Source organism: Branchiostoma belcheri, unplaced genomic scaffold (assembly GCF_001625305.1).
Source record: "Branchiostoma belcheri isolate BF01 breed outbred unplaced genomic scaffold, Haploidv18h27 scaffold33, whole genome shotgun sequence".
Lineage (NCBI taxonomy): Eukaryota > Metazoa > Chordata > Leptocardii > Amphioxiformes > Branchiostomatidae > Branchiostoma > Branchiostoma belcheri.
Window position 1 is genome coordinate 70,263 of NW_017803943.1, and position 17,191 is coordinate 87,453.

Sequence of the window (17,191 nt, forward strand, 5' to 3'; positions counted from 1 at the left end):
ACGAGCCAAATGCACTTGAGTTAAATAACTTGGGTACAAGAATAAGAAATTGATACATTTGTGTGACCCAACACCAGTTACCATGGTGAGAGACGGTCTGGTTGAGGTCATTGACCAGGTCAGAGGCCAGTGTTGGTAAAAAAAGAGCGAGGAAGAAGAAACAGACCAAAAACAATATGACTTGATTTCCTTCGGTAAAGCATAATAACCATTTTTTTTCTAGAAAAATTTAGCCTGAGGATGTAGATCGCATGCATGGCGAGGGAGCTGAATTTAGGCATTAATTATTAAATCGAAAGTTTTATGAATTTTCTTCATCATCAGAAGCCTGATGGGCAACCATCCTTCCTCGAATCGGAGTGTGCGAATATTGCAGAGCCTTCCTGTATGACGCCCTGTAGCACGGCCATGATAGTGGAGTTCTTCGTCCGGTGAATCTCTGATAGTCGATCAAAGACTTCCTGCAGTTACAATGAATGAATGAATGAATGAATGAATGAATGAATGAATGAATGGATGGATGAATGAATGAATGGATAAAAGACATGTATTGCAAGTTTCTGCTCTTACAAGCTAGGTACAGGTCAAAAAGACACAACGTTTGTATTTGCTACGTGGTTAGGCAGCAGGGAGAAGGCTAATCAATTCAAAAGGATAGGCTAGGAACAACGCATTTATTTATAAAAAAAATCCCATGTTTTCTCGACAACTTAGTGAACAATACAATTTACACTAGAGCAGCGAACAACGTGACAATTTTCAACAATCTCATGTTCTTTCACCAACTTCAAACTGTACCCGCTGTGTCACCAGCGTTTCATTCAGGATATGGGGAGGACATCTCAGCCCAGTAATAACTGACTAACAGTGAACACCGTTAGTCAGTTATTACTTACGCTTACCTTTCGCTCGAATGGCCTCAGTCCAGTAATTACTGACTAACGGTGAACACCATTATCCAGCTACTATTGTAAACGCTAGTGCGTGTATCTGTTGCACGCTGTCCTTTGGGGAGGACATCTCAGCTCAGTAGTTACTGACTAACGGTGAACACCGTTATCCAGTTACTATTGTAAACGCTAGTGTGTGTATCGGGTGCACGCTGACCTTTCGCTTGAATGGCCTCCCCATATCTCAGGATATGGGGAGGACATCTCAGCCCAGTAGTTACTGACAAACGGTGAACACCGTTATCCAGTTACTGTAAACGCTTACCTTTGGCTCGAACGGCGTGTTGGTTTCAGTGATGAACTTGTTGGGCGTTAGGGAGTGGTGCAGACGGGGCAGCTCTATCGCTGACGCCAGACTCGTGCCGAAGCGGAGGCAATGCATCGTCACCTATTCGAGAAAAGAACAAGAAATAGCCATGCCTTCAAGTACCACTCTGAGAGTTATCAACCAAGGATTGGGGTGTTAAAAAATTCATTCTTCCCTAGAGTGGAACTCGCTGTCACCAAGTTCAGTAGGGGCTATATCCCATTCATTGGATAGCTTTTAACAATGTTTAGAGTTAGATGTTCAAGGGTTAGGTTTAGCAAGTCTTTCGGTGTAATGTAGCCAGCTGCCGCCGCACCGCGTGCATGCGAAGCTGGTGTGTTACGCTGAACGACATGTTGCACCTAACTCTTAAACATCTAACTCTAAACATTGTTTGAAGCTATCTAAGGATAATCCCCCTACTGTACTTGGTGACAGCGAGTTCCACTCTACGATATATAGTTGTAGTAAGTAAGAAGTTGGAAGAGATATCTTACGTATGCCAAGGTCGTCTCACATCTCAGCCCCCCGGCGGCCCCCATCACCAGCCTGACGTCACCGGTGCTGTTCAGCACGATGAAGGGAGCCATGGACGACAGCGGCCGCTTGCCTGGTTCGATGAAGTTCGCTGTGGGACGGGAGGGTAGCGAACATTCTGGTGATGCTTTGACTAACCTGGTTAGCCTGTAGTCTCCACCAGACTCCTTTTCAGGCTGAATAAATGGTAGAAATCGGCCTATAAAGAATGTAGCTGGCCAGGGGAGATGGCCGACCATAGACGATCCAGTTTGCCTCCCTTGGCCGGCTACATTCTTTTTAGGCCGATTTCTACTATTTATTCAGCCTGCAAAAGAGTCTGGTGGAGACTAGCTAGCCTGAGTGTCAGCCTTTGTATCTTTCGCCTGCTCCCCACGATCGGCTAACGGCAGTAGCGAATCGTTGGGAGCGGACCAAAGCTACAAAGGTTGACAATCAGTTCATAGCGTTGTTAGACTCCTTTGCAGATTTCTAGGAGCGGCAGCGGCTATTATTGTCTGGAGGAGACTGATAGGCGTTTTCTTTTACCAGTTTCTATTATTTTTTCAGCTGGCAAAGGGGTCTGGTGGAGACTAGCCCATCACCGTTAAACCATTTCCTAGTCTTTCGATGTATGTACCATCACCGTTTCTATTGTCCTTGGCCACAAAGAAAAACTACAAGAGGGATACATGTTTTACTTTGCACAATTCTGCAGCACTTAAGCATTGTCTCTCATTGCAAGCAAGGGGAGACTTTATTTGATTGAGACAGTTTGTATTACCTGGACTTCCGGGAATGTAATAGGGTATGCTCATTCCTGGAAAGCTAAAGTCCATCATCAGGTTGTTGAGGATGACTCCTGTGGATTTTGAGCGGAACTTGGCACCAAAGCTGTGAACAAAAGATTTGTCTTTAAATTTGTTTGTATTACTGAAATATATACCTGTAGACCACATGTATGCGGTCATCTTTGTATTTAGCCCTAACTGTCCCCAAATTTATAAATAGAATTGTGTCTCTATTATTACCAAATCCCTTATCTTTCATGCTAAGGACAAATAAAGGAGTACAAAACGACTCCTGGGGTGGTGTGGCCCAACGGCAGAGTGCTTGACTCGGACCCAAGAGGTCCCGGGTTCGAGACCTCACTTTCCACCGATCTTGTGCCCTTGGGAAAGGCACTTTACACGACTTTTCCCACTTTAACTCGAAAATAAAGTATTGTCTGTCTTGTTGGGACACCAACTGTGCAGCTATTGCAATTTCAATGAATCAAGTCAAATCAAATCCTTACTATCTGTTGATGGAGCTGGTGAGAGAGACGGCGTCTCCGCCCGGCGCCAGGACCGACACGTGCGTGGTGCCGCCGTCCTCCGGCACGTAGTACACCGGGTCGTAGTACCTCCAGTCGTGTGTCTCCGTGTCGCTGATCCGCTGCCTCAGCGAGTCCGCGAACGACTTGGACGTCATCTTCTGCACGACCTGTATAAAAAGTAAAGAAAGGTATAGAAAAGGCTGGTGTGTTACGCCGAGGGGCGGTTATACCGGCTATACAGATACAGATATACTCAAGTTTACTCGTAAGCTGTATCGACTTGAAAGGTAACCATGAGACATCTCCTCACCTCCTTCACATCGACGAAGTTTGGATCTCCGAGCTCCGTTCTCCTGGCGAATGCGAACTTGAAGGCCTCGAGCATCCTGTGGTACGTCAGGACCTGGTTATCTACCCCGTCTACACTGGAGGCGTTCAGACCGTAACCTGGACATGGAAACAAGTACATGTAGTCACTTTAGAAATTCATTGTACGCTTCTTTATATTTTCACAGTCGTAGAAAATGAAATAGACCGATCCTCCACCACCACCGCTACTACCGTTGCCACTACAGCTACTGCTATCAAAGCGTCTTGGATATCCTGAAACGATGTAGGATCTTTAGTTCCTGAACTGTTATTGGCACATTGGAAACACCAATAATTCTATTTCTAATAGCAGTTCGTCTTTCAGTACAACTATTCCTACTACTGCCTGAGTATCGATGTTAGTAGTAGTAGTAGGAGGAATAGAAGTAGGAATAGTAGTAGTACTCAGTAGGAAAGAATAGTAGTAGAAGTAGTAGGAATGAATAGTAGTAGTAGTAGTAGGAATGAATAGTAGTAGTAGTAGGAATGAATAGTAGTAGTAGTAGTAGTAGTGGGAATAGTAGTAGGAATAGTAGTTCTTCTTTCAGCACTACTATTCCCATGACTACTACTACTACTACTACTACTACTACTACTACTACTACTACTACTACTACTACTTCTACTACTGCTACTATGAGTACTAACATCAATACTGCAGTAACTACTTCTCACCGTCCCAGATGTTGAGCATGAGACTTAACGCAGCGCCCCCTCCCGGTGGAGGCGGGGTCAGCAGCGTCAGTCCACCGTCCAGAGAAGTCTTCAGCGGGTCCGAAACCTCCACCTGATAGTCCCGGAGGTCTTCCTCAGTGATGATGCCACCTTGTAAACATACAAAGTCAGTACAGGGTCAGAAATGAACAGCATTTACCCTGTGCCATTTCGAATATGTCAATGCTTCGTGGTAAGGTTTACTTTATATTTGTGTAGGCAAAGGATGCGATAACCGACTTAAAATGGATTTTATACATGTTGTGTGGAACCGTAGACTGTGTTACTCAGGCTCTAGCACAAAGGTGAGATTTTCTTGCATTCCAGCAACTAAGCTGGCTATTGTCGAGGTCAAATGTCAGGGTCAAACGCAGATGTCAAATGTCAAGGACAAATCTCAAGGTCAATGGTCAAGGTCAAATATCAAGGTGAAATGTCCGTGTCACCGTAAGATGTTGATTGACTGATAACGAATACCTCGTTGACATAGTCATGCAATTTGAGTCAACAAGGTCTTCGTTATCTGCCAATCTTGTTGACCAATGATGTTTTGAAATGATGCCATCATTGGGAATACATACGTGTGTCTGAGTTTGTCCATTTGAAGTGAGATATAAGCTAGAAACCTGCGTCCTGTATGTCCTTGGCCAGATTCCTGGCGATCTCTCCCGTGTAGAAGGCGTCTGCACCTCCATCGGCAACCGCACGGAGCGTCTCTGCAAGCTGGGGCCGCTTCATCGTCATGTTCACGCCCAGGACGTTGTTGTTTTCGTCGCACAACACGTCACTGAATGGGGAAAAGGTGAAGACATGTTGAACACGTTACTCTCCAAGCAGAGGTTGTGGGGGAATGATCGTTAGCTTTTTATATATGGCCGTTATTTGTCGCTACCCCCCACCATCGGTGGCCGGCGAGTTTCTCTGGCTAATGGATACTGTCTTGCCACCGAAAGGGATCTGCTTGGAGATTAACACGCGTGTCCATCATCGCGTTTGCTTGAAGGTTCATTCATCTGTAAGTCCGCGAAAGGTTCCTGACCCTACAAAGGAAGCTGTCGCCATTTAGCCTGTGACGAAAAACATGAACTGTGCCAATGAAAACACTTATAGGTGCATCAAAGTCCTTCTAAACAAAAGGCTAAGGATCGTTCTGCCTGGTGGAAGAGCAGGATTTCCGGAGGTATTACTTGCCATCTTCACGGCCGTATAACGTAAATAAACCTAGCCTTAAAGATACAGGAAAACTTGTTGAACAGGTTATAGTCTGGTGAGTTTGGCAGCAATGTTGACTTTGGCAGCAATTTTGACAACTATCAATCAATAGTTTGTGCTTATAAACCTGCATTTCTCCTCTGGTCTCACATTCACAGTCACTGACGAAAGCTAGTGGATACTAGCTGAAACGTCTGACCGTTTCCAAAATCATATCCTGTTCAGTGCTTGAGTAACTGCTTTTTGGCGTATCTTATTACCTGGATGTCTAACCTTCATCGACGAATGTTGACTTTGACTCACCACAAGTGGTTCTTCGGATCGTTGATGAACTCTAGGTTCTTACTGATGGCATTCTGCAGCGGTCTGCCGATACAGAAGCCCTGTTCGGCCATTTGAATAGCCGGTTGGAACAGGTCCTTCCACGGTAGCTTCCCGTGTCGCTGGTGTGCCTCCCAGAACCCCCGGACCTGGCCCGGTACGGCCACAGCCAGCCCACCTGCAGAACACACACACAATATATATATATATATATATATATATATGTATATATCTATATCTCAAGTTTATTTCACAAGAATTGCAGGAGGAACAAAGCAGGACATCAGATGCTCTCTCTCTCTCGCTCTCTCTCTCTATATACATATATATATATATATATACATACATACATACATACATACATACATACATATATACTCAAGTTTATTGCCCAAGAATTGCAGGAGGAACAAAGAGAGAGAGAACAGAGAGAGAGAGAGAGCAGCTGATGCCCTGCCTTGATCCTCCTGCAGTTCTTGTGCAATGAACTTTAGTTTCATCAACGCAACTCTACAACTTCAATTTAGTCGACAATATGTCTGTTACTGCTTAATCAACGGTAATGTGCTATTTCTAATTGGAAAACCAGTTTGTCATCCTTTACAGTGATCCCTTACATAATACGGCCATTTGCTTGCGTGACTAGCAAAATAGACTTTGGGTTATGACGTGAGTGGACTGATTTTGTCATTGTTGGGGGGACAATGTTTAAATACGTGTGACAGGCCTAGAGAATTCATACCCCCACCAGCACCGACTATTGTCCTGTCTTACCGAATTGTGCACTGATGTTGTTACTTCCAAACATGTGTGTGGAGGCTCCGGATGGGGCTTTTTCTCGCGCGTTGATGACCTGGGCCGTGCCTGTCTCTTTGTTGTATATCGTCATGATTAACCCCCCACCGACCCCTGCACTGTGTCCGTGTACCAGCTCCACACAAGCTAGCGCCGCGATGGCGCTGTCCACAGCCGAACCGCCCTTCTGCAGAATATCCCTACAAAACAATCATGTCAATTTTTCCCCCAACATTTCACGACTAGACGTAGTGACGGCAAACTCAAGTTATATCAACTTATTTTATGCCGTCACCATCGCAGATAAAGGACAAATACGGAACAAGACAATACCCATTTTCACCTGAGCGAAGTGAGGAAAGTCGTGTAAAGTGCCTTTCCCAAGGACACAAGATCGGTGGCATGTCAGGACTCGAACCCGGGACCTCTTGGTTCCGAGTCGTGCACTCTGCCGCTACGCCACACGACCCCACAAATGTCAAATTTGGGGTAAGTCCCAATTCTTTGCAGTTAGTGTTGGAAATTGAAGCTCAGTCTTTATTTCAAAATGACTTGTACCAACACAGAGGAACTTTCATGCTAAGTCATGTCCTGCATATAGCATAGAGCCTGTGATGTTTCTAAAGAAAGTTTCATTATATCATTCAAAGAAAGCTTTACTTCTGCTTCGGGATGGGCTCCGCCTTTATATTTAGATCCAAAAAAAAGCACAATAGGACAACATTGTAAATAGAATAACGCCGGCCTAACAATAGGTAGATTACTCAGGTATCATCTCATTTGTGTATTCAGTTAATGTCTATCTTGTGTTTAAAACTAGAGTACTGGGAACACGTGTTCTCCACAAAACCATTAAGTACATCATTTTTTACTGCTCGATTAGACTAATTCGTTAATTACAACTACTTGTCTGTCCTACCTACGTCATATGACCTCCTGAGGCATTTTGCATCGATAGATCCTGGTATGCCATGGTTACAATGTTTTCTTACGCAGTGACACAGTTTGGTTCTAAACACAAGACTGCGTGCCATATATATATATAATAAACAACAACAATCATTGATTAAATAGATGATAGATAATGCATTTTGGTCATTCTGTGTGTTTGCATATAATCATGTTCAGAAAATCAAGTCATTTTTCGTGAGGTGCTGTGGTTCGGATAATCTGTTTGGACATTTTGTGTCACCTCGATGTCCAAGGTATGTCAAACAGTTTTACCGGGTATATGTGTTAACGTCGGATAGTAGATAGATGAAGGGGGCTTAGAAGAGAACCCTGACTAACAAAGAAAATCAATTCACGTACTAGCCTGGGTTCTAAACCCATAGCACACTGGACAAAAAGTATCTCAGTGAGTTTGTGTCCAGTGTGCTATGGGTTTGGAACCCATATTCACGTACCTGCCTATGGTAGAGCACTCCAGGGCGTCAGCGGCGACCGCCCCGTGTGTGTACGGGCCTCCCGTGAGGTCCAGCCCGCCCGGCTGGGGACGCTGGCACGGAGGTCTCACGGCCGCGATCCCGTCTTCTCGTTCAGGTTGGCGCCATTCCTTCAGCAGTAGATGTGTCACAGCCGCAAGTAGCGTGATTACGAGAACACCTCGGATGTTTGCAGACTCCATGCTTGCATCGGACGACTATTTTTAAATATATCAATTAAATCTATTAGTTTCTATGAGGGCCTGCATGGGGGTGGGGGGATAGTGATTACGAATTACGCAAAATTTTCACCGCCAATTACGTTAAAGTTTCAGAGCTGATTACGACTTTAGGATTTGCGGCTAATGTCCAATTACGAATTACGTTGATTTTTGCGGAGGCTGCCTACGAATTACGAAGCCTAAAAAGGCCTGATTACGCCTTACGAATACGGAAAAGGGCATGCAGGCCCTCTTATATATTTTTTTAAGTTCCTCCCGTGCCTAGTTTTACGCCTTTTGGGACTTTTTCGACGGCTGCTTTGTTCTTCCTTTTCTACGTTTGAAGCTGTGAAAGCATGACATGTCCAGATCAGTACAACTCCACAACATGCTGAACTGTTTCAGCCGCACACTACAACCATGGGGCGGTCTCATTACCGGATGGGATGCCTATCGACCGGTTTTGAGTGACGCCTAAAATGATGCTATTTTGACATGTATTTCTATCTGGAATGGGAAAGCAACTTCAGATGGTCTTGACAGATAAACAGACCTGATGGAAATGTTTCACAACGTCAAAAAAAAAGAAAAACTGTTACCAAATCGACCAAATTGACTATTTGACGCCGTAGGTGCTACAGAGATTGCCTGCATTTTGCTCCAAGCTACACTTTCTTTTTATTACACGTGAGTGCGCGTGTAATGGTTGGATGGATCTGGCTTGCAGACTTAAAAAGTGCAAGTGTTGTCTCCACTTAGCACTAAACGTAGTACTGTCTTACATCACACAAAGAGCCGATTTCATCACTGGACTCAGGTGAAAATTAGTAACTTGCTTCGGTTAGGGACGTTTTCTCGGATGAGACACGTAAAGTTGAAGTTATCTCCGAACAATTCTTTTGGGACACTTTTTTGATGGCTGCATTGTTCTTGCCACTGTGAAAACATGCCAATTTGTATCCATTTGCCATGAAAAGACTGGATAAATGGATACTGGAAAATTAGATAGCGTCTTTGCAGCCCCCCAAAACATCTGCTTGGAGATGTAAGTTGAAGTCCCGTGTTTTAGGACAGCCACATCTCCAGCACGAACTCTTGTCGTGACGCGGCGGCTACTGACTGCATTTGTCCCTAAACTGTTCCAGTCTTTACAAGCAGTATAGCAGTCGTGATAGAACAGTTAACGTTTAAACATCACTATTGGTAATCACTATTCCTCTACATAGTCACAGCATGGAAAACCTTACTAGGAGCTCAGGAGATTTAGAATCTGTATACAGTAAATATATCCTCACCTGTCAGACACACAGTGGACGGATATGTTGGTATTGTATCGGGGTCGATCCGCCACAGAATCAGTATCGCGCAAGGAACCTCAACCAGTCTAACCAGTTCAGACAACTATAATTAAAGCGCCGACGTATGACCTGTGACGTGGGAGTGGCTACGAACAAGCATTTATCTCCAAGCAGATCATACGGTGGCAAGACAGTATCCATTGGCCAGGGGGATGTCCATTGTGGCTAATGGTCACTCCTCTGGCCAAATGTGGCTAATGGTCACTTCTCTGGCCAGTGGATAATGCCTTGCCACCGTATGATCTGTTTGGAGATTAAACAAACATCACAGCTTGCTTTTGAGTGACGCATAGAGAATAATTTAATTGTCCATGGTTCAAAATTCTACTTTTGTACATTTGGGTGAACAAACATTAGGCCTTTCGTGCATCGACAGGTTGGGGGTTTGAATCCCAGCGCCCCGTGTACAGACAACTTCGAAGAAATGCCCCAATTAGGATAATTAGATGGGTCTCAGAGTTCAGAGGTTACCAGGGCAGAGCCTAAAAGAAAGGCCATTTTCCCACCAGCAAAGACTTGTCCAGATCGAGCCGAATAGATTCGCTTTGATCCGGCTTGGATCTGGACATAAAATTCACCGCGAATCATCTGTCTGTCGCTGCTGAAGTTATAGCCTTTCTTGTCCTAGCCTGGGTGCCAGCCCCAATCCCTTCGGTCAGGGAAGCCATACGCCCCGCGAACCCAGATTTGGCACGCACCCTGGCGTGAAAGATATAAAGGGTTTGGGCAGTGGATTCTCTTGTAGCGGATATTAGAGATTCTCCCCACAAAAAAAAATGTATCGGTTATGAACGCCAGCGTCTGGCACCCAGGCTATTCTTGTCCAAGTCTACGAAAGACGAAGTCCCAGCGAGAATCTAGCGGGCAGACTGTGCCATGTAGCCCGGCCTTCTGACAGGGACGCCGCGGGGGGGACCATACAGCCACGGCGCGGTAGCCTCCGACTCAGCCGAGTGCTCACGGATTGTATTAATGTTGTGCATTACTTGCATGTGCATGCTGAAAGTGCCACAGGCAAACATCACATCGTTCAAAGGGTCTCTGCAGTACCAGGGCCAGGTTCTGTGGAACCAACTTTCCAGAGAGCAAAGACAACTATCATCTTTAACATCTTTCAAAGACTCCCTGAGTGGGACTTGAGTGGCATATGTTTTTATGTTTGGTATGCATGTTGAATTGAAATTGTGATGTATATTCTTATTGTGTATTCTTATTTTCCCATGTATACTGTGTATTCTATGTAATACTATGTAACCCCAGGGATACCTGAAAAACAGGTCAGTTAGACCTGAGTATATTACTCTGGTTACATAAAATAAAATAAATGATACTTGATAATACTATCACCATTGACATACTGAAACCGCGTTACAGGAATTAGTACATACAAAACTGTAATGCTTTAAAATTATAGAGGTACTTAAGATTTCCTATTAGCCTGGGTCCCATCCTGGTTAGTTTACGTTAGTCCCAACGACTGTGGGAGCGGACAATACATGCGCCATCAGTGATGTGTAAAAGTTCTTGACATTTTTGTCTCCGCCGCTACTGAATGTTCCCATTGTTGTCTGATACCTCCTTCGCACTGAAGCGAACACTGTTTACACATTTTTCTGTTCATACCAGTCACTTCAACTTCAAGATTTGAGTTAAGTTAATAAAGAGCCTTCCCGCGTCAAGTGACGCATAGGGGGCGCCCTTCTCCGTTTTCAGTAGCCCTGGGCTACACACTGCAATCACTACAGCAGGGGCTAGTCTGCTGGTAGTGGTTTGTGTTTAACTTGCTCTTAACCATGCTCTTTCTCAAATGCTGAGTGCTGAGCAGAAAAAGCAGTATGCATTTTAAAGTCTTTCGTATGACTCGGTCGGGGATCAAAATCACGACCTAACGAATGCAAGGCGAGCACTCTACCTACTTGACAACTGTGTTCATGAGTTACCATAATTACCATCTTAAGAAGCATTTCCCTATAACGTTAAAAGTTGTGGAAGTTTTTAACAGTGGTAGATTGTCCCATTTGTGTGCTCGTGGCTGCTGATTTATTTGATATCATAAGCTTTAATAAGATAAAAACAATTATCCAAACATTTGTAAGCTATGGTCATATTCGTCACATTCATACGGTACAGAGTGGCAGGGTTCCCTTCTAGGGGCCATTCATCTATCTGCTATATATTCGACGTAAACAATTCATACATACACAAGTTAAACTGTTCGACATACCTTGGACATACCTTGGACATCGAGGTGGCACAAAATGTCCAAATAGATTATCCGAACGTTCAACCACAACACACGACGAACAAAAACACTAGACACCGACTTCTTAAAATGGTTTTACTAGTATGCAAACACACAGAATGACCCAAATGCATTATCTATCATCTATTTAATCAATGATTGTTGTTTATTATATACATATGGCACGCAGTCTTGTGTAGACCCAAACTGTGTCACTGCGTACGAAAACATTGTAACCATGGCATACCAGAATCTATCGATGCAAAATGCCTCTTATTTAGTTTTTTAAACAAGATACAAGAACTGAAACTGAAACAAGATAGACATAAACTAAACACACAAAGGTGGTGCTATCTGTGATGCTATCAATAAGATTTGAAAATATCAATTAACCTCTAGTGTAAAGGTTCAGTCCCGTACCTGCCTATGGCAGAACACTCCAGGGCGTCAGCGGCGACCGCCCCGTGTGTGTACGGGCCTCCCGTGAGGTCTAGCCCGGCCGGCTGCGGACGCAGGCACGGCGGTCTCACGGCCGCGATCCCGTCTTTCCGTTGGCGGCGATATTCTTTTTGTAATAGATGTATTACAGCCGCAAGTATCGTGATTTTGAGAACGCCTCGGGTGGTGACGGCCTCCATACTCGTGACAAAAGACCTGTCTTGATCTTGATCTGATCTTGAAAGGGTACTGCGTAACACCCCTCAGTTGTGGTAATACACGCAGGGAGCGGGGGGGAGTGCGCTGCGCCCTTAATGACTCCTTAAGTGTAGTAGTACGGATTTCTTGAACTTGTCGGCCTCCGGGATTTCGGATGTGGCCTGAGGAAGCGTATTCCAATCCCTGACAGTCCGAGGGAAGTAGCCTGAGTATCTGTAACAGTCTTGGTGAAACGGTAGTGTCTAATAGGAACTCGGGTTTAAGTGTCACGATTGGCTCGGTGCAGGTATAAGCTGAGTTGCACAGGGTTCGCTACTCCGATCTCTGCAGGTACTAGTGATGTCAGCTATGACCTCAGCCGGGCAACCTTAACAATGCCCAATAAGGCCACACCGACTTAATTTTATGGATGACATCCTCTGAATACACCCAAACGAGTGCAGGCGGGCGAATAAAAAAAGTCCGGCCAAAGAAAAATGCAGCTAAACCACAGGAATACAAAGCAGCTATGAATCGGCACTGTATGCATGTACTATATGAATGAATGAATGAATGAATGAATGACTGTTTATTTTCGTGCCATTGCTATAAGCTCCTGAGTCGTTGAGCTCTGGCAGCCTGGGTGCCGTATTGTCGCCAGGCGAAAATCAACGCGCGCGTGGATATCATCCATGAAATTAAGTCGGCGTGGCCTAGTGTCAACGATGTGTAACGCCCAGGTGGCACCGTGCAGGTGGGGCCACTTAGAAGTCAGCCCTACATTTTTGTGGCCACCGCTCCTCACTGGATCATGTCCCCATTGCTGTCTGTTGAAGTCATTTCCACTCAACCCACGAACACTGCCGAACTTTCCCCGATCATGGTTAGTAGGAGGTCGGGAGAACGCCAGCTGAATGTTAATTTTCAAAATGTTTACGTTTTTTAAAATGTTTAAAGCATTGTGGAAGGGAGGTTCGGCCAAGGTTGGCAAGTGGTTCGCTGGTGGTCGGGAGTAGGTCAGCAGTGGTTGGGTGTCAAATTTGACTCAAATTAAGCTTAAGTTCGATAAGATTCGCATGGCCTTATTCTTGTCAGACTGATCCCGAAAGGCAGCCGACCGTGTTCGAGGATAAGGTGGGAGAAAGTCTTCCATGTGTGACTGGGGCTTGAGGCTTGCTTCCGTTTGACCTTTTTGCACACCTGGTAACATCACACGTTAACAGATTAAGTCTTTATAATTACCTTCTTGACATTTTTCAAACGTTTCACCTTTTCGAGATGTGCCAATACATGCACCTTCAGCGATGTGTAAAGCCCTTGACATTTTTTGTCTCCGCTGCTACTGAATGTTCCCACTGTTGTCTGATACCTACTTCGCACTGAAGCGAACACTCTTTACACATTTTTCTGTTCATACCAATCACTTCAACTTCGAGAGTTAAGTGAAAGAGCCTTCCCGCGTCAAGTGACGCATAGGGCGGCGCCTATCTCCGTTTTCAGTAGCCCTGGGCTACACACTGCAATCACTACAGCAGGGGGCTAGTCCGCTGGTAGTGGTGTGTGTTTAACTCCCATACTCTTTCCCAAATGCTGCTAAGCAGAGAAAGCAGTATGTATAATGTTTAAAGTCTTTCGTATGACTCGGCCGGGGATCGAACTCACGACCTACCGAATGCAAGGCGAGCACTCTACCTACTTGACAACTGTGATCATGAGTTACCATAATTACCATCTTAAGAAGCATTTCCCTACAACGTTAAAAGCCATGGAAGTTCTTAACAGTGGTAGAGTGTCCCATTTGTGTGCTCGTGGCTGCTGATTTATTTGATATCATAAGCTTTAATAAGATAAAAACAATTATCCAAACATTTGTAAGCTATGGTCATATTCGTCACATTCATACGGTACAGAGTGGCAGGGTTCCCTTCTAGGGGCCATTCATCTATCTGCTATATATTAGACGTAAACAATTCATACATACACAAGTTAAACTGTTCGACATACCTTGGACATACCTTGAACATCGAGGTGGCACAAAATGTCCAAATAGATTATCCGAACGTTCAACCACAACACACGACGAACAAAAACACTACACACCGACTTCTTAAAATGGTTATATGCAAACACACAGAATGACCCAAATGCATTATCTATCATCTATTTAATCAATGATTGTTGTTTATTATATAATGGCACGCAGTCTTGTGTAGACCCAAACTGTGTCACTGCGTACGAAAACATTGTAACCATGGCATACCAGGATCTATCGATGCAAAATGCCTCTTATTTAGTTTTTTAAACAAGATACAAGAACTAAAACTGAAACAAGATAGACATAAACTGAACACATAAAGGTGGTGCTATCTGTGATGCTATCTGGCCAATTAGTTTTGAAAATATCAATTAACATCTAGTGTAAAGGTTCAGTCCCATACCTGCCTATGGCAGAGCACTCCAGGGCGTCAGCGGCGACCGCCCCGTGTGCGTACGGGCCACCCGTGAGGTCCAGCCCGGCCGGCTGGGGACGTAGGCACGGTGGTCTCACGGCCGCGATCCCGTCTTGCCGTTGGCGGCGATATTCTTTTTGTAATAGATGTATTACAGCCGCAAGTATCGTGATTTTGAGAACGCCGCGGGTGGTGACGGCCTCCATACTCGTGACGAAAGACCTGTCTTGATCTTGATCTTGAAAGGGTACTGCGTAACACCCCTCAGTTGTGTTAAGACACGCAGGGGCGAGTGCGTTGCGCTCTTAATAACTCCTTAGGTGCAGTAGTACGGCTTTCTTGAACTTGTCAGCCTCCGGGATTTCCGATATGGTCTGCATCTGAGGAGGCGTATTCCAATCCCTGACAGTCCGAGGGAAGTAGCCTGAGTATCTGTAACAGTCTTGGTGAAACGGTAGTGTCTAATAGGAACTCGGGTTTAAGTGTCACGATTGGTGCGGTGCAGGCATAAGCTGAGTTGCACAGGGTTCGCTGCTCCAATCTCTGCAGGTACTAGTCTACGATGTCAGCTATGACCTCAGCCTGGCAACCTTAACAATGCCCAATAAGGCCACACCGACTTAATTTTATGGATGACATCCTCTGAAGACACCCAAACTAGTGCAGGCGGGCGAATAAAAAAAAGTCCGGCCAAAGAAAAAATGCAGCTAAACCACAGGAATACAAAGCAGCTATGAATCGGCACTGTACGCATGTACTATATGAATGAATGAATGACTGTTTATTTTCGTGCCATTGCTATAAGTTCCTGAGTCGTTGAGCTTTGGCAGCCTGGGTGCCGTATTGTCGCCAGGCCAGAGCCTCGGTGGGCGTGATCTTTTTTTTAGAGAAAAGGCGAAAATTAACGCGCGCGTGGATGTCATCCATGCAATTAAGTCGGTGTGGCCTATCGTCAGCTATGTGTAACGCTCAGATGGCACCGTGCAGGTGGGGCCACTTGGAAATCAGCCCTACATTTTTGTGGCCACCGCTATTCATGAATCATGTTCACATAGGCCGTGTCTATACGGAATCACCCAAACCTCGATTCGGGAAGCTCGCCCTAGAACGGACACATTATTTGACCATTACTGCTCTTTAAGTTGCTGCCACGTAAAAGTTGGTATTGCATATAAAAAAAAGAAATATCACCCCGTAATCCATGACCAGGCGAAGTCACATTGAAATCACATTGCGTTCAGACGCAAGTCGCGATGCGGGGAAACCGATTCGAAACCACCTCTAGAAGTGGCTTGGGATCGAGGCGCTTTCAATGTGATTTCGGAGCGTTCACATGGAGCGACTTGAAACCGGCTTCGGGGTAAACCACATGTAAACCGCCTTGGGTGATTCCGTTTAGACACGGCCATTGTTGTCTGTTGAAGTCATTTCCACTGAAGCCCATTGTCACACATGGCCTCCCAAACACTGCCGAACTTTCGCCGATCATGATTAGTTGTAGGTTGGGAGAACGCCAGCTGAATGTTAATTTTTAAAATGTTTAAAAGATTATGGTCGGGAGGTTCGGCCAAGGTTGGCAAGTGGTTCGCTGGTGGTCGGGAGTAGGTCAGCAGTGTTTGGGAGGTCAAATTTGACTCAAATTTAACTTAAGTTCGATAAGATTCGCATGGCCTTATTCTTGTCAGACTGCCAAGGATAAGGTGGGAGAAAGTCTTCCATGTGAGACTGCGGCTTGATGTTGCTTCCGTTTGAACTTATTGCACACCTGGTAACATCACACGTTGACAGATTAAGTCTTCATAATTACCTTCTTGACATTTTTCAAACGTTTCACCTTTTCGAGATGTGCCAATACATGCACCTTCAGCGATGTGTAAAGCCCTTGACATTTTTTGTCTCCGCTGCTACTGAATGTTCCCACTGTTGTCTGATACCTACTTCGCACTGAAGCGAACACTCTTTACACATTTTTCTGTTCATACCAATCACTTCAACTTCGAGAGTTAAGTAAAAGAGCCTTCCGGCGTCAAGTGACGCATAGGGCGGCGCCTATCTCCGTTTTCAGTAGCCCTGGGCCACACAGTGCAATCACTACAGCAGGGGGATAGTCCGCTGGTAGTGGTGTGTGTTTAACTCCCCAAATGCTGAGTGCTAAGCAGAGAAAGCAGTATGTACCATATGCATTTTTTTAAGCCTTTGGTATGATTTGGCCGGGGATCAAACTCACGACCTACCGAATGCAAGGCGAGCACTCTACCCACTTGACAACTGTGATCATGAGTTACCATAATTACCATCTTAAGAAGCATTTCCCTATAACGTTAAAAGTTGTGGAAGTTCTTAACAGTGGTAGATTGT

General features: G+C 45.0%; 1 protein-coding gene across 1 annotated transcript; it reads right to left on the minus strand.

Annotated features, from left to right (window-relative positions):
* Positions 1 to 195: 195 nt before the first annotated feature.
* Positions 196 to 12,385, minus strand: LOC109475295 (gamma-glutamyltranspeptidase 1-like). The gene is made up of 11 exons (XM_019775904.1): positions 12,168 to 12,385; positions 6,482 to 6,702; positions 5,690 to 5,885; positions 4,801 to 4,961; positions 4,136 to 4,285; positions 3,402 to 3,538; positions 3,071 to 3,258; positions 2,558 to 2,667; positions 1,755 to 1,885; positions 1,216 to 1,338; positions 196 to 461 (listed from the first exon to the last, which is right to left on the minus strand). Exons 1-11 carry the CDS (start codon positions 12,383 to 12,385, stop codon positions 321 to 323), a joined length of 1,776 nt encoding a protein of 591 aa, XP_019631463.1. The 3' UTR covers positions 196 to 320.
* Between the last annotated feature and the right edge of the window lie 4,806 nt (positions 12,386 to 17,191).

What these genes read in the sequence shown, in the direction of transcription:
- LOC109475295 (XM_019775904.1), bottom strand. Translation starts at nt 12,385, where the DNA reads ATGGAGGCCGTCACCACCCGAGGCGTTCTCAAAATCACGATACTTGCG. An exon ending in CAAGGACATACAGGACGCAG is followed by an intron (nt 4,286 to 4,800) that starts GTTTCTAGCTTA and finishes TATGTTTACAAG; the next exon opens with GTGGCATCATCACTGAGGAA. An exon ending in TTACATTCCCGGAAGTCCAG is followed by an intron (nt 1,886 to 2,557) that starts GTAATACAAACT and finishes CCCGTCCCACAG; the next exon opens with CGAACTTCATCGAACCAGGC.